This window comes from Bombina bombina, chromosome 11 (genome assembly GCF_027579735.1).
Source record: "Bombina bombina isolate aBomBom1 chromosome 11, aBomBom1.pri, whole genome shotgun sequence".
NCBI classification, from domain to species: Eukaryota; Metazoa; Chordata; class Amphibia; order Anura; family Bombinatoridae; genus Bombina; species Bombina bombina.
Genome location: NC_069509.1, coordinates 126,224,076 through 126,237,805, shown reverse-complemented (window position 1 = coordinate 126,237,805; position 13,730 = coordinate 126,224,076). Strand labels below are relative to the sequence as shown.

Genomic DNA, 13,730 nt, shown 5'->3' with positions numbered 1-13,730 from the left:
GTGTATATAATGGATTCTTAATGATGTGTTTTTAATTTTGCTTGTGCACGGTCTGGCAACTTTCTAATTTACTCCTATCAATTCTTCTTTGTTCTCTTGCTATCTTTATTTCAAAGGCAAGGTTTTAAAGCTAAGGACTCAGCCCATTTTAGGTTCAGCACCCTGGATAGCTCTTGTTTATTGGTGGCTACATTTAGCATACCAATAAGCAAGGATAACCCAGGTTCTGAACCAAAAATAGGCTCTTAAGCTACATTCCTGCTTTTTAAATAAAGATAGCAAGAGAACAAAGACAATTGATAATAGAAGTAAATTAAAAAGTTGCTGAAAATTGCTGCTCTATCTGAATCATGAAATAAAAACGTTGGGTTTAGTATCCCTTTAAGTACCTTAAAATCCATCTATATCCCTATTAAAACAAACAATTATTTCTCCACCAGCTGTATAATTTCTACCCGCGTCTTGGATCATTGCTTGGAGCAGATAAAGAAATGGTTGAGAACGTAAATATTCTGGAGAGTTTTATGCACAAATTTATCCAAGAACACAAAGAAGAATATAATGCAAATCACATCACTGGGTTTATTGATGCATTCCTTATGAAGCAAGAGCAGGTCGGTGTTTTGTATTTTTTATTCTGTCTTTCCAGTGTAGTTAACCCATTCAGGACAGACCGATCCATCCAAGTTCCAACTGAAATCAAAAAAAGAAAAATTAAGCACATGATTGTCACTGCGATCATGTGCTTAAAAAACTATGCTGATTGGATCCTGGGGAACTGCCTGTATTGCTAGGCACGTCCCCCAGATGGATAAACCGCCGTTTGGTTTTAGAATGGATCAGGATGCCGTAACAATTAAGATGTTCCATGCTGTCCTAAAGGCGTTTAAGCCCAGCAATTTTAGGACAGTGTGGAACGTCCTAATGGTGTCAAGTGGTTAACTCTATCACACGTCACCTTCCTTCTATCTTGAAATGTTTGCCTTTCCCCTTCCATATCACTTACCTCCTTCTCTACAGTTTAATTCACCCTCCCTTCTCCACAGTTTAATTCACCCTCCTCCTTTACATTCCACTGTGTTCTTTTTTTAACCATCTTCTCTCTCCAACAATTTTGTTAATATCTGTTTCAACTCCACTTTTTTTTTAATAATTATTTGCATGTTCTGTTTCGAAAGAGCCATCATATAAAATAAAAACCTATAAGATATGGATAAACATACACATGGATTTTGAACCATGCTCACTAAACAGCTTCCTTTATATACAGTATATATGAGACAAGTGGTGAGATCCTTGATAAAAGGATGAGCTGATTGTAGGGCTAAGTCTGTCAAGGATAGAGGGTGCTCTGGTTTGGGAAATTAATCTTGCCTGTTATTTAGGGACACATTTAAGTTTATGGACACGATTTCACTTACCTAATATTAAGGTGAACCCTACTCTCCATAATATGCTTACAATAATAGTTTGCCATCTAGCAACACAAATATAAACTCCAAAGATGTTGACTATTGTAACTCAGCATAAACGTATGGTGCCCCTAATTACTGCTTTATTATTTGGCAAAAATGAAAAAAAAAAATATTACAAATTCCTTTAATTAAAAACAGAGCACACAAGATGCACATTGATAAAACAGTTATTAGATACAAGCATACTTTCATGCTGACTCACAATAGGTATCCACCTCTTGGATTTTTTCTGTAATTTTGGGAGTTTAGGAATTTAGGTGGTAAGACTCTTATGGGAAGGCTTTGAAAAATAATTTTTAAAGTTCGACAACTAAATGCCGTGTGAAAGGTTGAAGAAGATAGTTTAAAAGAATAAGTATCGAAAGGCTCAATTGCGGAAAGGGAGATTGGGAGGTGGTAATGTCAAGGACTGAGAGATGTAGACCAGAAGCAGAGCAGATAAGGTAAGATATATTGGGTAGAATTTTTACTTTGACCCTTGGTGCTAATGAGATCCATCGTAAAGACTAGAAGATAGAAGTGGCACAGTTGTGACTGTGGTGAAGACATTTAAAATAGATTGATGTGAGAATAACCTACTGAGAGGAAAGTTGTTTCAGTCAAGTCATGACATTATAATTGATGTCTATGTATTTAATAAAAAAAGGGGTTGCAAGTAGATTGGCAGAAGAAAGTGTGTGAAGATGCTAAAGTCTGACGAGAAGTGCAGGGTCAGCGAGTAGTACTCAAAGGAAGAAGTCATTGACATATTCATTTTGATTTGGTGGCAGGTTCTCCAAAGACATATGTTTGAGAGGAGTAGATTGAGAGTATAAACATCTAGACAGTGGCGTCACTAGGAGGTGCGGGCCGCACCCGGGTGACAACCTCCAGGGGGTGACACCACCAAAAATTTTTTTTTTTTATTGAAATTCAAAGAAATACAATGTAGAAATGCATAGATTTTTTTATTACAGGGGCCAACATTTGTGAACATTAGTGGGACTGGGGAAGTTGTAGACACATTTTTTTGCCCCTTGAGCCAGCGCTGCAATTTCCCCAAATAGTTTTCCCAGCTACTTTTGCTTGTTTGTACTTTGCTCCTCCCCTGCCCAATTTCACTATGAATGTTGTGGGCGTGCCGTGGGGCTTGCGAAGTTGCGCTGCTAGTCTAAACCTTCCTGCCTATCTGTGCTTACTGCTAAGTGACGTGTGGAGCAGTGGAGTCACTCACTGCTGTGCTGTTTCTCTAAACGGGAACCGGGAAATCATGAGGGGGATGCCTGGCACCTGACCGCATAACTGTCTTACACTGTCTCTAAAGTGAAGGAGCCACGTATGATGCCTACCACACCGGTACGGTTACGGTACACTAAGTGCACGCTGAAGAGGTAGGAGGGGAGGATGGGCGGGGGTCTGGGGGTGGGCAGAGAGCAGAGGTGATTGGCCATAAGAAGCGGTAGGCACGTGGCCCGGGGCTGTGCACTGACAGACTTGGAGTCAGGGAGCAGAATTTTCATAGTTTGCACACCTAAACCTTTTATTTAGTGATTTATTTTTAGAGTGCACTGTTTATCTTTCATTTGATGCTCTGCTGAGCCAGGAAGCAGCTCTAGGCATGAGCTTTATAATTAATGCAGTGCAGTTTACATATTTTGTATGTGTGTGTGTGTGTGTCTGAGTTTTAATATGTGTGTCTGAGTGTTTTTTGTATGTGTGTGCCTGAGTGTTTCTGTGTGTGTGCCTGAGTGTTTTTGTGTGTCTGAGTGTTTTTTTGTGTATGTCTAAATGTGTGTGTGTCTGAGTGTTTTTGTGTGTGTGTGTTTTTCTGTGTGTGTGTCTGAGTGTTTTTGTGTGTGTGTCTGTATTTCCAAGTGTTTGTGTGTGCATCTGAGTGTGTTTTTAAGTGTGTGTGTGTCTGAGTGCTTGTATGTGTGTGTGCCTATGTTTTTGTGTTTGTGTGTGTCTGCTTTCTTATGGGGGGGGGGTGACACCATAACTTACCGCACCGGGTGACACCAACCCTAGTGACGCCACTGCATCTAGATACTGTCAGTGTAGATGAGTCACTGGATCCCAAAAAAGATATGAGTTCTCCAATGAAGATATATAGAATAAGAAGAGCAGAGGGCCCAGGACTGAGACTTTACTTAACTAGAGATCTAGGGCACGTAGTAAGAATTGTTATTTTATTTTAGAAGCAAGTAGGTTTTTTACTACTTTAGTAAAGGCAATGTCAGGTGGGCGATGTTGTCAAATTCCAGTTTGTAGTGTGTCAAGTAGAGAGCCGTAGCATAGAAAGTTAGTAAAATGATACTTATCCCCTATTCTTGAACATGTTTCCAGTAGAAGGTTATTGAAGATCTAGCCAATCAAAAGCCGTATCATTCAAGCCAACTAGAGTGAAGGAGAAGGCAAGAAATTGGGTAGCTACTTCTTTCTGCAAGAAATAGATATGATGTCATTAGAAATATCCAAAAACATACTATGCATATTTTTGCTGGGCAGTAATGTACATAAGCAAAATGCACCTTTAAAATATAATGTCTACCTTTCCATCTTACTTTTATCTCACTTTTTTTATATCCTCATCACATTTTACTTCCCATCTACAAACTTATATTTTTATACTTTTGACTCTCCAGCTCCTGCTTTGCTGTCCTCCAAATCCTGCTCTACTTTTGTAATCCACCTTCCCCATACGGCTACAGTATACTATTCGTTTAATATATTTCACTTTCCTCTGTCCCCTTTTACAGTTTTACTTTCCCTGAAAGCATTTCTACATGCACACTTGCTTCTCCCTTAAAGGGAAAGTAAAGTCAAAATTAGACTTAAAGAGACATGTAACCCAAAAATGTACCTCTATTATTTAATTTGCTTTGTTCTCTTGGTATCCTTTGTTGAGAAGCATACCTAGGTAGGCTAATGAGCTGGGACCTAGCTGCTGATTGGCTGCCTCTTGTCATTGGCTTACCAATGTGTTCAGCTAGTTCCCAGCAGTGCATTGCTGCTCCTTTAATAAAGTATAACAAGAGGATGAAGCAAAATTGATCATATAAATCATCTGGAAAGTTGTTTAAAATCATATGCTCTATCTGAATCATGAAAGAAAAATTATGGGGTTTCATGTCCCTTTAATGGATTGGGCAGATCATAAATTTTAAAACAACTTTCCAATTTACACATTGGTTTAGAAGAGGATAAGGAAACATGAGATCCCAACAAACAATGACAAAGCAGTTAAAGGGGCAGTAAACCTAAAAAATAATGATATATAATTCTGCACATAGCGCAAACTTTATCCATCAAAGTATTGCTGCAATATTTTATTATCATTTACCATTTTACAGACCGCCGCTCCTTGCTCTACCGAGCGGGTCTGTTTTTTTCTAAGCGCATCTGGGCACGCTGTCTTCTCACAGCCGGCCCGATCGTGCCATTAAACTAAATGTAGCTCGCTTCCACTAGCGTGCCCAGATACGCTTAGAAAAAAAACAGACCCGCTCAGTAGAGCATGGTGCGGCAGTCTGTAAAATGGTAAAATAAAATAAAATATTGCAGCAATACTTTGATGAATAAAGTTTGCGCTAAGATAATGTTATATAATTCTGCACTATGTGCAGAATTATATAACATTATTTTTTAGGTTTACTGCCCCTTTAATCAGAAAGGCTACACCTGATGCACAAGAAAAAAACAGCACAGTCAGTAAAAAAATAGTGACAAAACCTTTTTCATCTATATCAGTGAAGAAAAAAAAACGAAGGAAGGGATAGTAACACTCAAGTCTGATGATGACTGGGGAAAGGAGATACATAGCATACTGTCTAAAGGATTACTTTTTGTTCAGTATTCACAACAGATTGTAAAAGTAATGGCATTTTATTAAGGGATGTTATTCAAATGATAATGAACCAGATTAAGACTGACGAGCTAATGGTTTTGCGTGAGCGATATCGGGTTTATCGGGGAGTAGCGCGTATATTACAAGATGAAAGTAAATGTGATCACTTGAGCGCAATTGAAGTTAATGGGCATCGAATTAGCGCGTCTCCAAAGCTCTGGTTAACTGTTACACTCAATTAAAAAGTTGCACAAACCACATAATGAATAACAACACTATCTAATAAAAGTTATTACAAACATATTGCACAAAAAAGTTATAAAGGCTCAAAGATATGATGTCTTAGATGTCTCTAAATATGTGTGTGTGTGTATATACTGTATATATATATATATATATATATATATGTGTGTGTGTGTGCAATATTCATAATTAACTAAAGTTTTAACTATAGATTTACTGTAAATATTTAAAATTCCAATGTTCTGCACATAGTAGAATATTTATAAATAGTTATTTCTATATATATATATACACCTATATATAATCATGTATATATATTTGGGTATAGATATATATTGTACCAAAAACCATCATATGAATATATAGAACATATTCTTCTATGTAAAGAACATTAGAATGTGAAATATTCATATTTTGATGTCGAGTAAGCGCACTTGAGAATATGCGATCGAGTTAGCATGCAACGGAGGTGTTCGTTTTTTTCCACTTTTTTTGTTCCATTGACTTCTATGGGGGAATACGTTATTGTGCGCACAATACTGGAAGTTCGGATTATTGCCCGCATCGGGTAAGTGTGCGAGGAAAAACTGTTTACTTTCAACTTGTAATACAAGTGCAACCCGACGTGCACAAAAAGCTCACTTCTAGCGCAGTTTAATAGGGTTCCACTCGTAATCTAGCCCAATGTGGGTAGTAATTCTCTTTTTACAGAGGAAGAGGCTTTAATGGCGTTATCAAAAATAAAAATTAATAAGTCTGTGAGTCTGTGGCTCCAGATAATATTCATCCAAATCCAAGGGTTTTAAATGGATATAAAACAGCCTCGTGTTTCATTGTTGCAATAAATAAAAGCACTAAGCAATGGGTTACACTTAATATAAATCATCGGACTATGTATTATTTATAATTTTAGGATTTTAACTTTAATTTATTTATTTTTAACTTTATTTGTGCAAGGCATATATAGTCTGATGTCATAAATAGTCTAGAGCAATTTGAGCAGGCTTACTCATCAGTTAATGCTAAAGAAACAGGAAGTCAGCTTGTCCATGCTCATAAGAGGACAGAACGTAACTTAAAGGGACATTCTACTTCAGAATTTTTATTGTTTAAAAAGATAGATAATCCCTTGATTACTGATTCCCCATTTTTGTATAACCAACACGGTTATATTAATATACTTGATATACTATATTAATATACTTTACCTCTTTGATTACCTTGTATCTAAGCCTCTGCAGACTGTCCCTTATTTCAGATCTTTTGACAGACTTGCATTTTAGCCAATCAGTGCCATCTCATAAGTAACTCCACGGGAGTGAGCACAATATTATCGATATGGCACACATGAACTAGTGCTGTCAAGCTGTAAAAACTGCCACAATCTGCTGAGACAGGGTGGCAGCCTTCAAGGGCTTAAAAAATAGCATATGAGCCTACCTAGGTTTAGCTTTCCACAAAGAATACAAAGAGAACAAAGCACATTTGATGATAAAAGTAAATTGGAAAATTGTTTAAAATTGCATACCCTATCTGAATCATGAAAGTTTAATTTTGACTAGACTGTCCCTTTAGCACATTTAGTACACTTTTTAAGGCTCCATACTGGGCATATGCAAGAGTTCAAAGTATGTGCATATAGAACTATGTTATTTGATAATGAATATCATATAATTCAGTAAAAATGTAAATGTTTATATTTGTCAGAAAGCAAATTAATACTGGCAGACTGTCTGCCAGTACCTAAGATGGTGGTGAGAAGTGTAGGTAGGGGAAACTATTTGGGAGAAATCAGGGAACTGGGAGGTATCAGGTGGGAGGGTAATCTATTACCCTTGCCTTCTAACTAATTAACCCCTTCACTACCAGGAATGGAAGTGTGGTGTGCAGCTGAAATTGACAGCCTTCTTATTATCAAAAAGCGATGGAAAAGCCATGGAATTTATTATTTCAGATTGTCAGTATATTTATAAGAATCTCAGTAGTGCTCTCCAAATAATATGTCAGTCTATGGCAGGGTTATAATACAATATATATAAAATAATTATCCTTTAAAAATAAACCCTCAATCAATATGTATCTACTAGAATCCACAAAATTAATATAAATACCTGAATTCTTTTTATTAGTTAATATCTATGAACACATTGGAATATATTTGTATGGATCAGAATGTGAGTCAATACTATACATGTTTAAAAACTATTAAAATATGCTATGCACAGTTCATACATGTTTACCTTTAGAGCTGGCCTTATTCACAATAACCTTTCATTCAGCGTTGCATTTAAAATATCACAGTGAGACTTAAAATAACAGCTACTTATATTCAGCAATACAATTAACAGTGCTAATAAACAATAGGACAATATATATACTCAGCCATTTAGTTGCAATTGATCCTAATACAATTCTAATTAGGATACTAAAAATACATGTATTCTTACTGTAAACCGTTACTTTAAAATGTCTATTTGTTTAAACTGGAACAGATTTTTAGTTACTTATAATTAAAATCAATATATATATATATATATTCTATATTTTGCACAGATGAATTATTTAGCATCAAGGATATATGTTTAACAATACACAGGCTATGAAATACTAGCTTGAAATACAAACTGCTCTCTTTAATCTACCAACAATTTTTTAATACTTTACCAAGATGAACACCAATCGATATCCAATATCACTCAGCAGGTTTAATCTCACCTCAGAAGACCAATAAGTATATTTTTGCAATCAATGAGAAAAGGTAGACCAGCTTTGCTAGAGTAATGGTACTTCACGCCCAACAAACCAGTTACAAGTCAGCTCAGCAGAATCTCTCTTTCTCCTATCTTGCCTTAAGCTTATATGTGTTTCTTGGAAAGGCTGTTAAAGTTAAATAAATCAAATGTTTTATTGTCCTCACTTGTGTGTTTAAAATAACTTTGTATACTAAGTGGGGGGGGGAGAACTGAACATGAGTGAAGTCAATTTTTCTGAATGAATGAATCATTTGCTACTGACTAGCCAAATATATGATTAATATATATATATATATATATATATATATATATATATATATATATATATCTTTACTTATACCTTGACAAGATCATTTAAAACTTGGTAAACAATGCAGCAGTGCACCCAGTAAGGCCATTAGAATAGTTGGTTGCATTGGGAGAAGTATTTGCAGCGGAAATAGCAAGGTTCTTATGCCACTTTACAGATCATTAGTGAGGCCTCATCTTGAACACTGTGTACAGTTCTGGAGTCCAAAGGACGGCTACTAAAATGGTACATAGACTAAAGTACAAAAATACAAAGAAAGACTCTATGATCTAAAAATGTATAGTTAAGAGAAGAGTAGGGAAAGAGGTGACATAATAGAAACCTTTGTATGAAGGGGAAGCTAAAAGCATTTAAAAAAATAAAAGAAATACCAAATCAAGGGGTCACAATCTTAAGTTCAAGGGTAGCAGGTTAAGGGGAATGTGAGGAAGCAGTTTTTCAGAAAGGGTGGTGATAAACTTCTAAGAGGTGGTAAACACAAGGACTGCTAAATAATTAAAAAAAATGTCTAGGACATGCATAAGGCTATCCTAAGAAATAAGTAATGTAATGTAATATGGGTAGACTTAATAGGCTTTTTGGTTCTTATATACTGTCAAATTCTAGGTTTCTATGTTATCAATTTTACTTAGTTCTTTTTGTATTCTTTCCACTCTCCATGCATTTTAAGCGAGCTTCACTTTTGGTAGGAGCTTCATTTGTGTTCCAGTATTACAAACAACTTAATTGTAGTGGAGGCAAAATATGAGCGTTATTGCTTAGTCGTAGGGATGGGCGAATGTTTCGCAACATTCGAAAAATGAAACGTATTTTAACACATTCGTTCATTCAAATCGAATTTAGAATGTTTACATAACATTCTAACATTCGATTTTCGAATGTTGGTTTCGAATTTTACATTACATTATGATTACATTAGAAAATAATCATTTCGAAAAATTCAAATGTATATATTTGTAATAGTATTTCTAATGCTTTCTTTAAATGTAATATTCGAATTATGCAATATTTGATCGAAATAGAAACATTCAAATTGATGTATTTGTATCTATTATGTATCAATTTACTAGATTCCCTACCACATGAACTATTGAATAAGCAAAATCTTCCAGCGCACCCGGCAGCAGTGAGACTTAATCACAAAAACACCAAGCAAAGTTGAAATAAATGAATATTTATACCTGTTTATTAGGAAAGTCCTTCACATATACAGTTAGGCATAATGTTGTCCCACAGGTAGGATTGAAAAACAGCAAAAGACAGGCAGCAAGGTAGAAAAATATAAAGACTGGTCAGACGCGTTTCCTTGTGTTACATCCTCAGTGACCATACTTACTACCCATGATACACTGCCTTAAATACAGGTGAGCTGTTAACTCACAGCAATCAATTAGTTAATTAAAGTGAACTTAATACTATAAGGCAGGTGAGCATGAGCAAAGTATGTGTTTTAAACTACAAATTTTTTGTCCTGTCATGAATACTCAAATTAACACACAAAAAATAAAATAAAAGACATAATAAACATCCTAAATGTAAAGATATGACATTATTAATTAAATACAAATGTAAGTATTAAACTGAGTGATAACAGTAATAAAAATAAAATTAATTATTAAATAATGTCTTTTAATCTGAAAAAATTATCAAAAATTACTAAAAATGTATTTCAACAATTATGTCGAAATAAGTGAACCCTGTAAAAATAAACTAAATTATACTATTGATCTACAAAAAGTTTTACATCCCAATCAAAGTTTAAACCTGCTGGCACCCTAGTGCCCAACTGAAAAATCCAGTAAACTTCTCTTTTACTGAGAGCAATACCTCTATTGCCACCTCTTGGGTGCCTAGGAATCAGTTGGATCGCCTGGAATGTCAGCAGTGAACTGTCAGAGTGGTGATGTTTTTTGAAATGCAGGGAAATAGGCGTAGTGGACTCTGGATCATCAATTGAGCGTAAATGCTCTAAAAAGCGATCTTTTAACGCACGAGTCGTTTGTCCTACATACTGCCTATAGCACCCCCTACAGGTCAAAAGGTATATAACGTAGCAGGAATTGCACATCATATGTTCACGAATTTCAAATATCTTTTGATAATTCGTAGATGTAAAAGTAGTGCCAAAAGATGCAAAAGCACAAGACTTACACCTTTTACTTCCACATTTATAAAAACCAGGTTTAATAGAGAGCCAGTTTTTTTGAGTTTGTTGACGTGGTAACATAGAGGGAGACAGCATGTTCCCCAAGGTTTGTGCCTTACGGGACACAAAGCAAATACCCTCCCTAACAATATCTACCAAACTTTCATCAGTGGTCAATATGGGGAGAGCTTTCCTGATTATGTCACAAATCTTGCCATATTCCATACTGTAGGAAGTGATAAATTTTAATTTATTAAATTTGTCTGAAGCCTTAAATTTGCCTGACACAAATAAGTCTGTTCTGTCTAACTGATCAACATCACTTTTAGTTTGAAGTAAGGCTGTGCGTGAATAACCTCTCATGACTAATCTGTCGGTCAAATCACTAGAGTGTTTTTCATAACTTGTTGAGCTTGTACAGTTACGTTTAATTCTCATGTATTGACTTTTGGGAATGGATTTGATAGTATGATATGGATGACATGATTTGGCATTCAAAATTGTATTTCCAGCCATTGGTTTTCTGAACAACTCAATTTCTATGCAGGATTTTTGAACATTTGAATGTAATTCAATATCCAAAAAAGGAATTGAATGTGGACTAATTTCCATGGTGAACTGTAAATTAAGTGAGTTGTTCTGTAAGTATTTGAGAAACGGGTCAAGGAGGTCTCTAGGACCTTTCCAAATCAACAAAATATCGTCGATATAGCGACCAAAAAAATGTATATAATCCCTGAAGGGGTTCCCATCTCCATAGACGTGGGACAGCTCCCACCAACCCAAATATAGGTTGGCATAGGAGGGGGCAAATTTGGCCCCCATCGCCGTCCCACGCCTCTGGAGATAGAAATCCCCCTCAAACAGAAAATAATTATGGGTCAGCAAATAGTCAACTGAGACCTCAATGAACCGCTTCAATGCAACATCATATGTAGAAAAATTGTCCAAAAAGAATTTGATAGCCAAAGCTCCCTTGTCGTGAGGAATACAAGTGTATAAAGAGACCACGTCAATAGTAACGAACATATAGTCCTCCTGCCAAACTAGGCTCTCAATTTGTCTGATAACATCAGACGTGTCTCTTATATAACTCATAAGGCTCAAGACAAAAGGTTTTAAATACCCATCTATCAATTCAGAAAGTGGCTCATTCAATGAGCCTATTCCTGCCACTATGGGTCTGCCAGGTGGACTGGTGGCGTGTTTGTGAACCTTCGGCAAATAATGAAATATAGCCGAAACAGGGTGCTCAGTATATAAGAAGTCAAAATTAGCCTGTTTAATAATGCCATCACTCATGGCTTGCTCCAAAATAATCTTCAATGCTGATTTAAAATAAAATACAGGATTACTTTTGAGTTTCTCATATACCGTGACATCCAAGAGTTGTCTGTAAGCTTCACTTAAATAATCTTGACGATTAAGAACCACCACCTTACCACCTTTATCAGAATTACGTATGACAAGTTCATGCTTATTTTTTAATTCTTGAATAGATTGAAATTGTGCTTTAGACAAATTAGCTCTATGGTGTTGTTTCTCACTTTCAGTTAAACTTAGTTTTTTCAATTCTTGTTCGACAGTTTTTTGAAAGACTTCTATGGAATTGGATCTAGATTTAACTGGATAAAACTTTGATTTACCCTTCATTTTTGTTATATCCTGGGTAACCCCAATAGGATAAGGGTTAAATTCCAAGTTTTCTCTATCCAATTCCATTAGGTCCAAAATAGAACATTCCTCAGAAAAATCTAGGCCACATCTAATGGGAACTGGTCTCTCCTCTACCACCACACCTTGAGTATTTTCAGTGACTCCCAAAAAGTGTTTTTTGAGAACAAGCGATCTCACAAATCTATTGAGATCTACCACTGTATTAAAAAGATCAAAGTGTGTGGTAGGAGAGAAACCAAGACCCAGAGATAAAACCTCAATTTGTGTTTTAGTTAAAACACAAGAAGAAAGATTAATAACATTATTAAGATTCATGCATATTTCTGGAACTGCGTTGCTCTCCTCCTCTGTGGGTAACGCCTGGGCTTGGGTATCTGATCCTGACTTGAACTTCCCTGACCTTCCTCGTCCCCCTCTGCGTATTTTTTTCGGCGTGCAGTGGACTTCTGTTGGCCCTTCCCGTTTTTTGACTGTGATACATTGCTTGTATTTAATGCAAAAGATGATAGTCCTTCCGTAACAGTAGAGGCTTCAACAGATGTCTCAATGTCAGAGGAGTCATAGTCATATTCAGTGTCAGTATCTGCAAATCTTACTTTTTTGTTATCAGAACCTCTGCCCTTATAGGAACTTCTGTATCTCCTTCTTATGTTTGTCACTGTCCATTTATATACTTTATTTAACTCATAGTCCTGTTTATCTCTCATTATTTTCTGTTTTTTAAAATTCCAAAGGTTAATCTTAAAATCAGAAATGACCTGTTGCAATTTATTATCATATTTTGCAAAATCTGGATTGTCAGAAAGTGGACGCAAATAAGACTGTAATTTCTGTTTTTCATCACTCAATTCTTGACGCAAAGATTTTTTATATTCTATGAGTAGATCAATGAGTGCTAAAGAACACTCTGTAAGAATATTATTCCATTTATCAATGAAACCTTGATCTGACACTTGGAAAGAGGGGAATTTTCTGATTCTAAGCCCACGTGGTATTCGCATTGCTTTTTTATACATCTGGAAGCTTTTAATATCCATCTCAATTCTTGTGTCATTTTTCAATAGAGAATCCATTTTGAAAAAAAGACTGTCCAGATTAGAATTTGCCTCCTTTTCCATAGTGTCAGAATTAAAAAGGTCTTCAGTGTCACTTATTTCTTCAGCAAATTGCTGCAAGACAAATCCCCCTGCTGCCATATCTAGCTGTATAAATCCTTATATCTAAATATATTTGCTTAGTATTTGTATACTTAAATGCTTCTTATGGTGTGTTGTTACTTATAGCATGAGCTCACATGAGA

General features: G+C 35.7%; 1 protein-coding gene across 1 annotated transcript in view; it reads left to right on the top strand.

Annotated features, from left to right (window-relative positions):
• The window catches only part of LOC128642239 (cytochrome P450 2K1), a 249,745-nt gene that overhangs the window by 132,594 nt on the left and 103,421 nt on the right, over positions 1 to 13,730 (top strand). Inside the window, exon 5 of the mRNA XM_053694937.1 lies at positions 441 to 614. Coding sequence (XP_053550912.1) covers positions 441 to 614 — 174 coding nt within the window. The remainder of the gene's footprint in view (positions 1 to 440; positions 615 to 13,730) is intronic.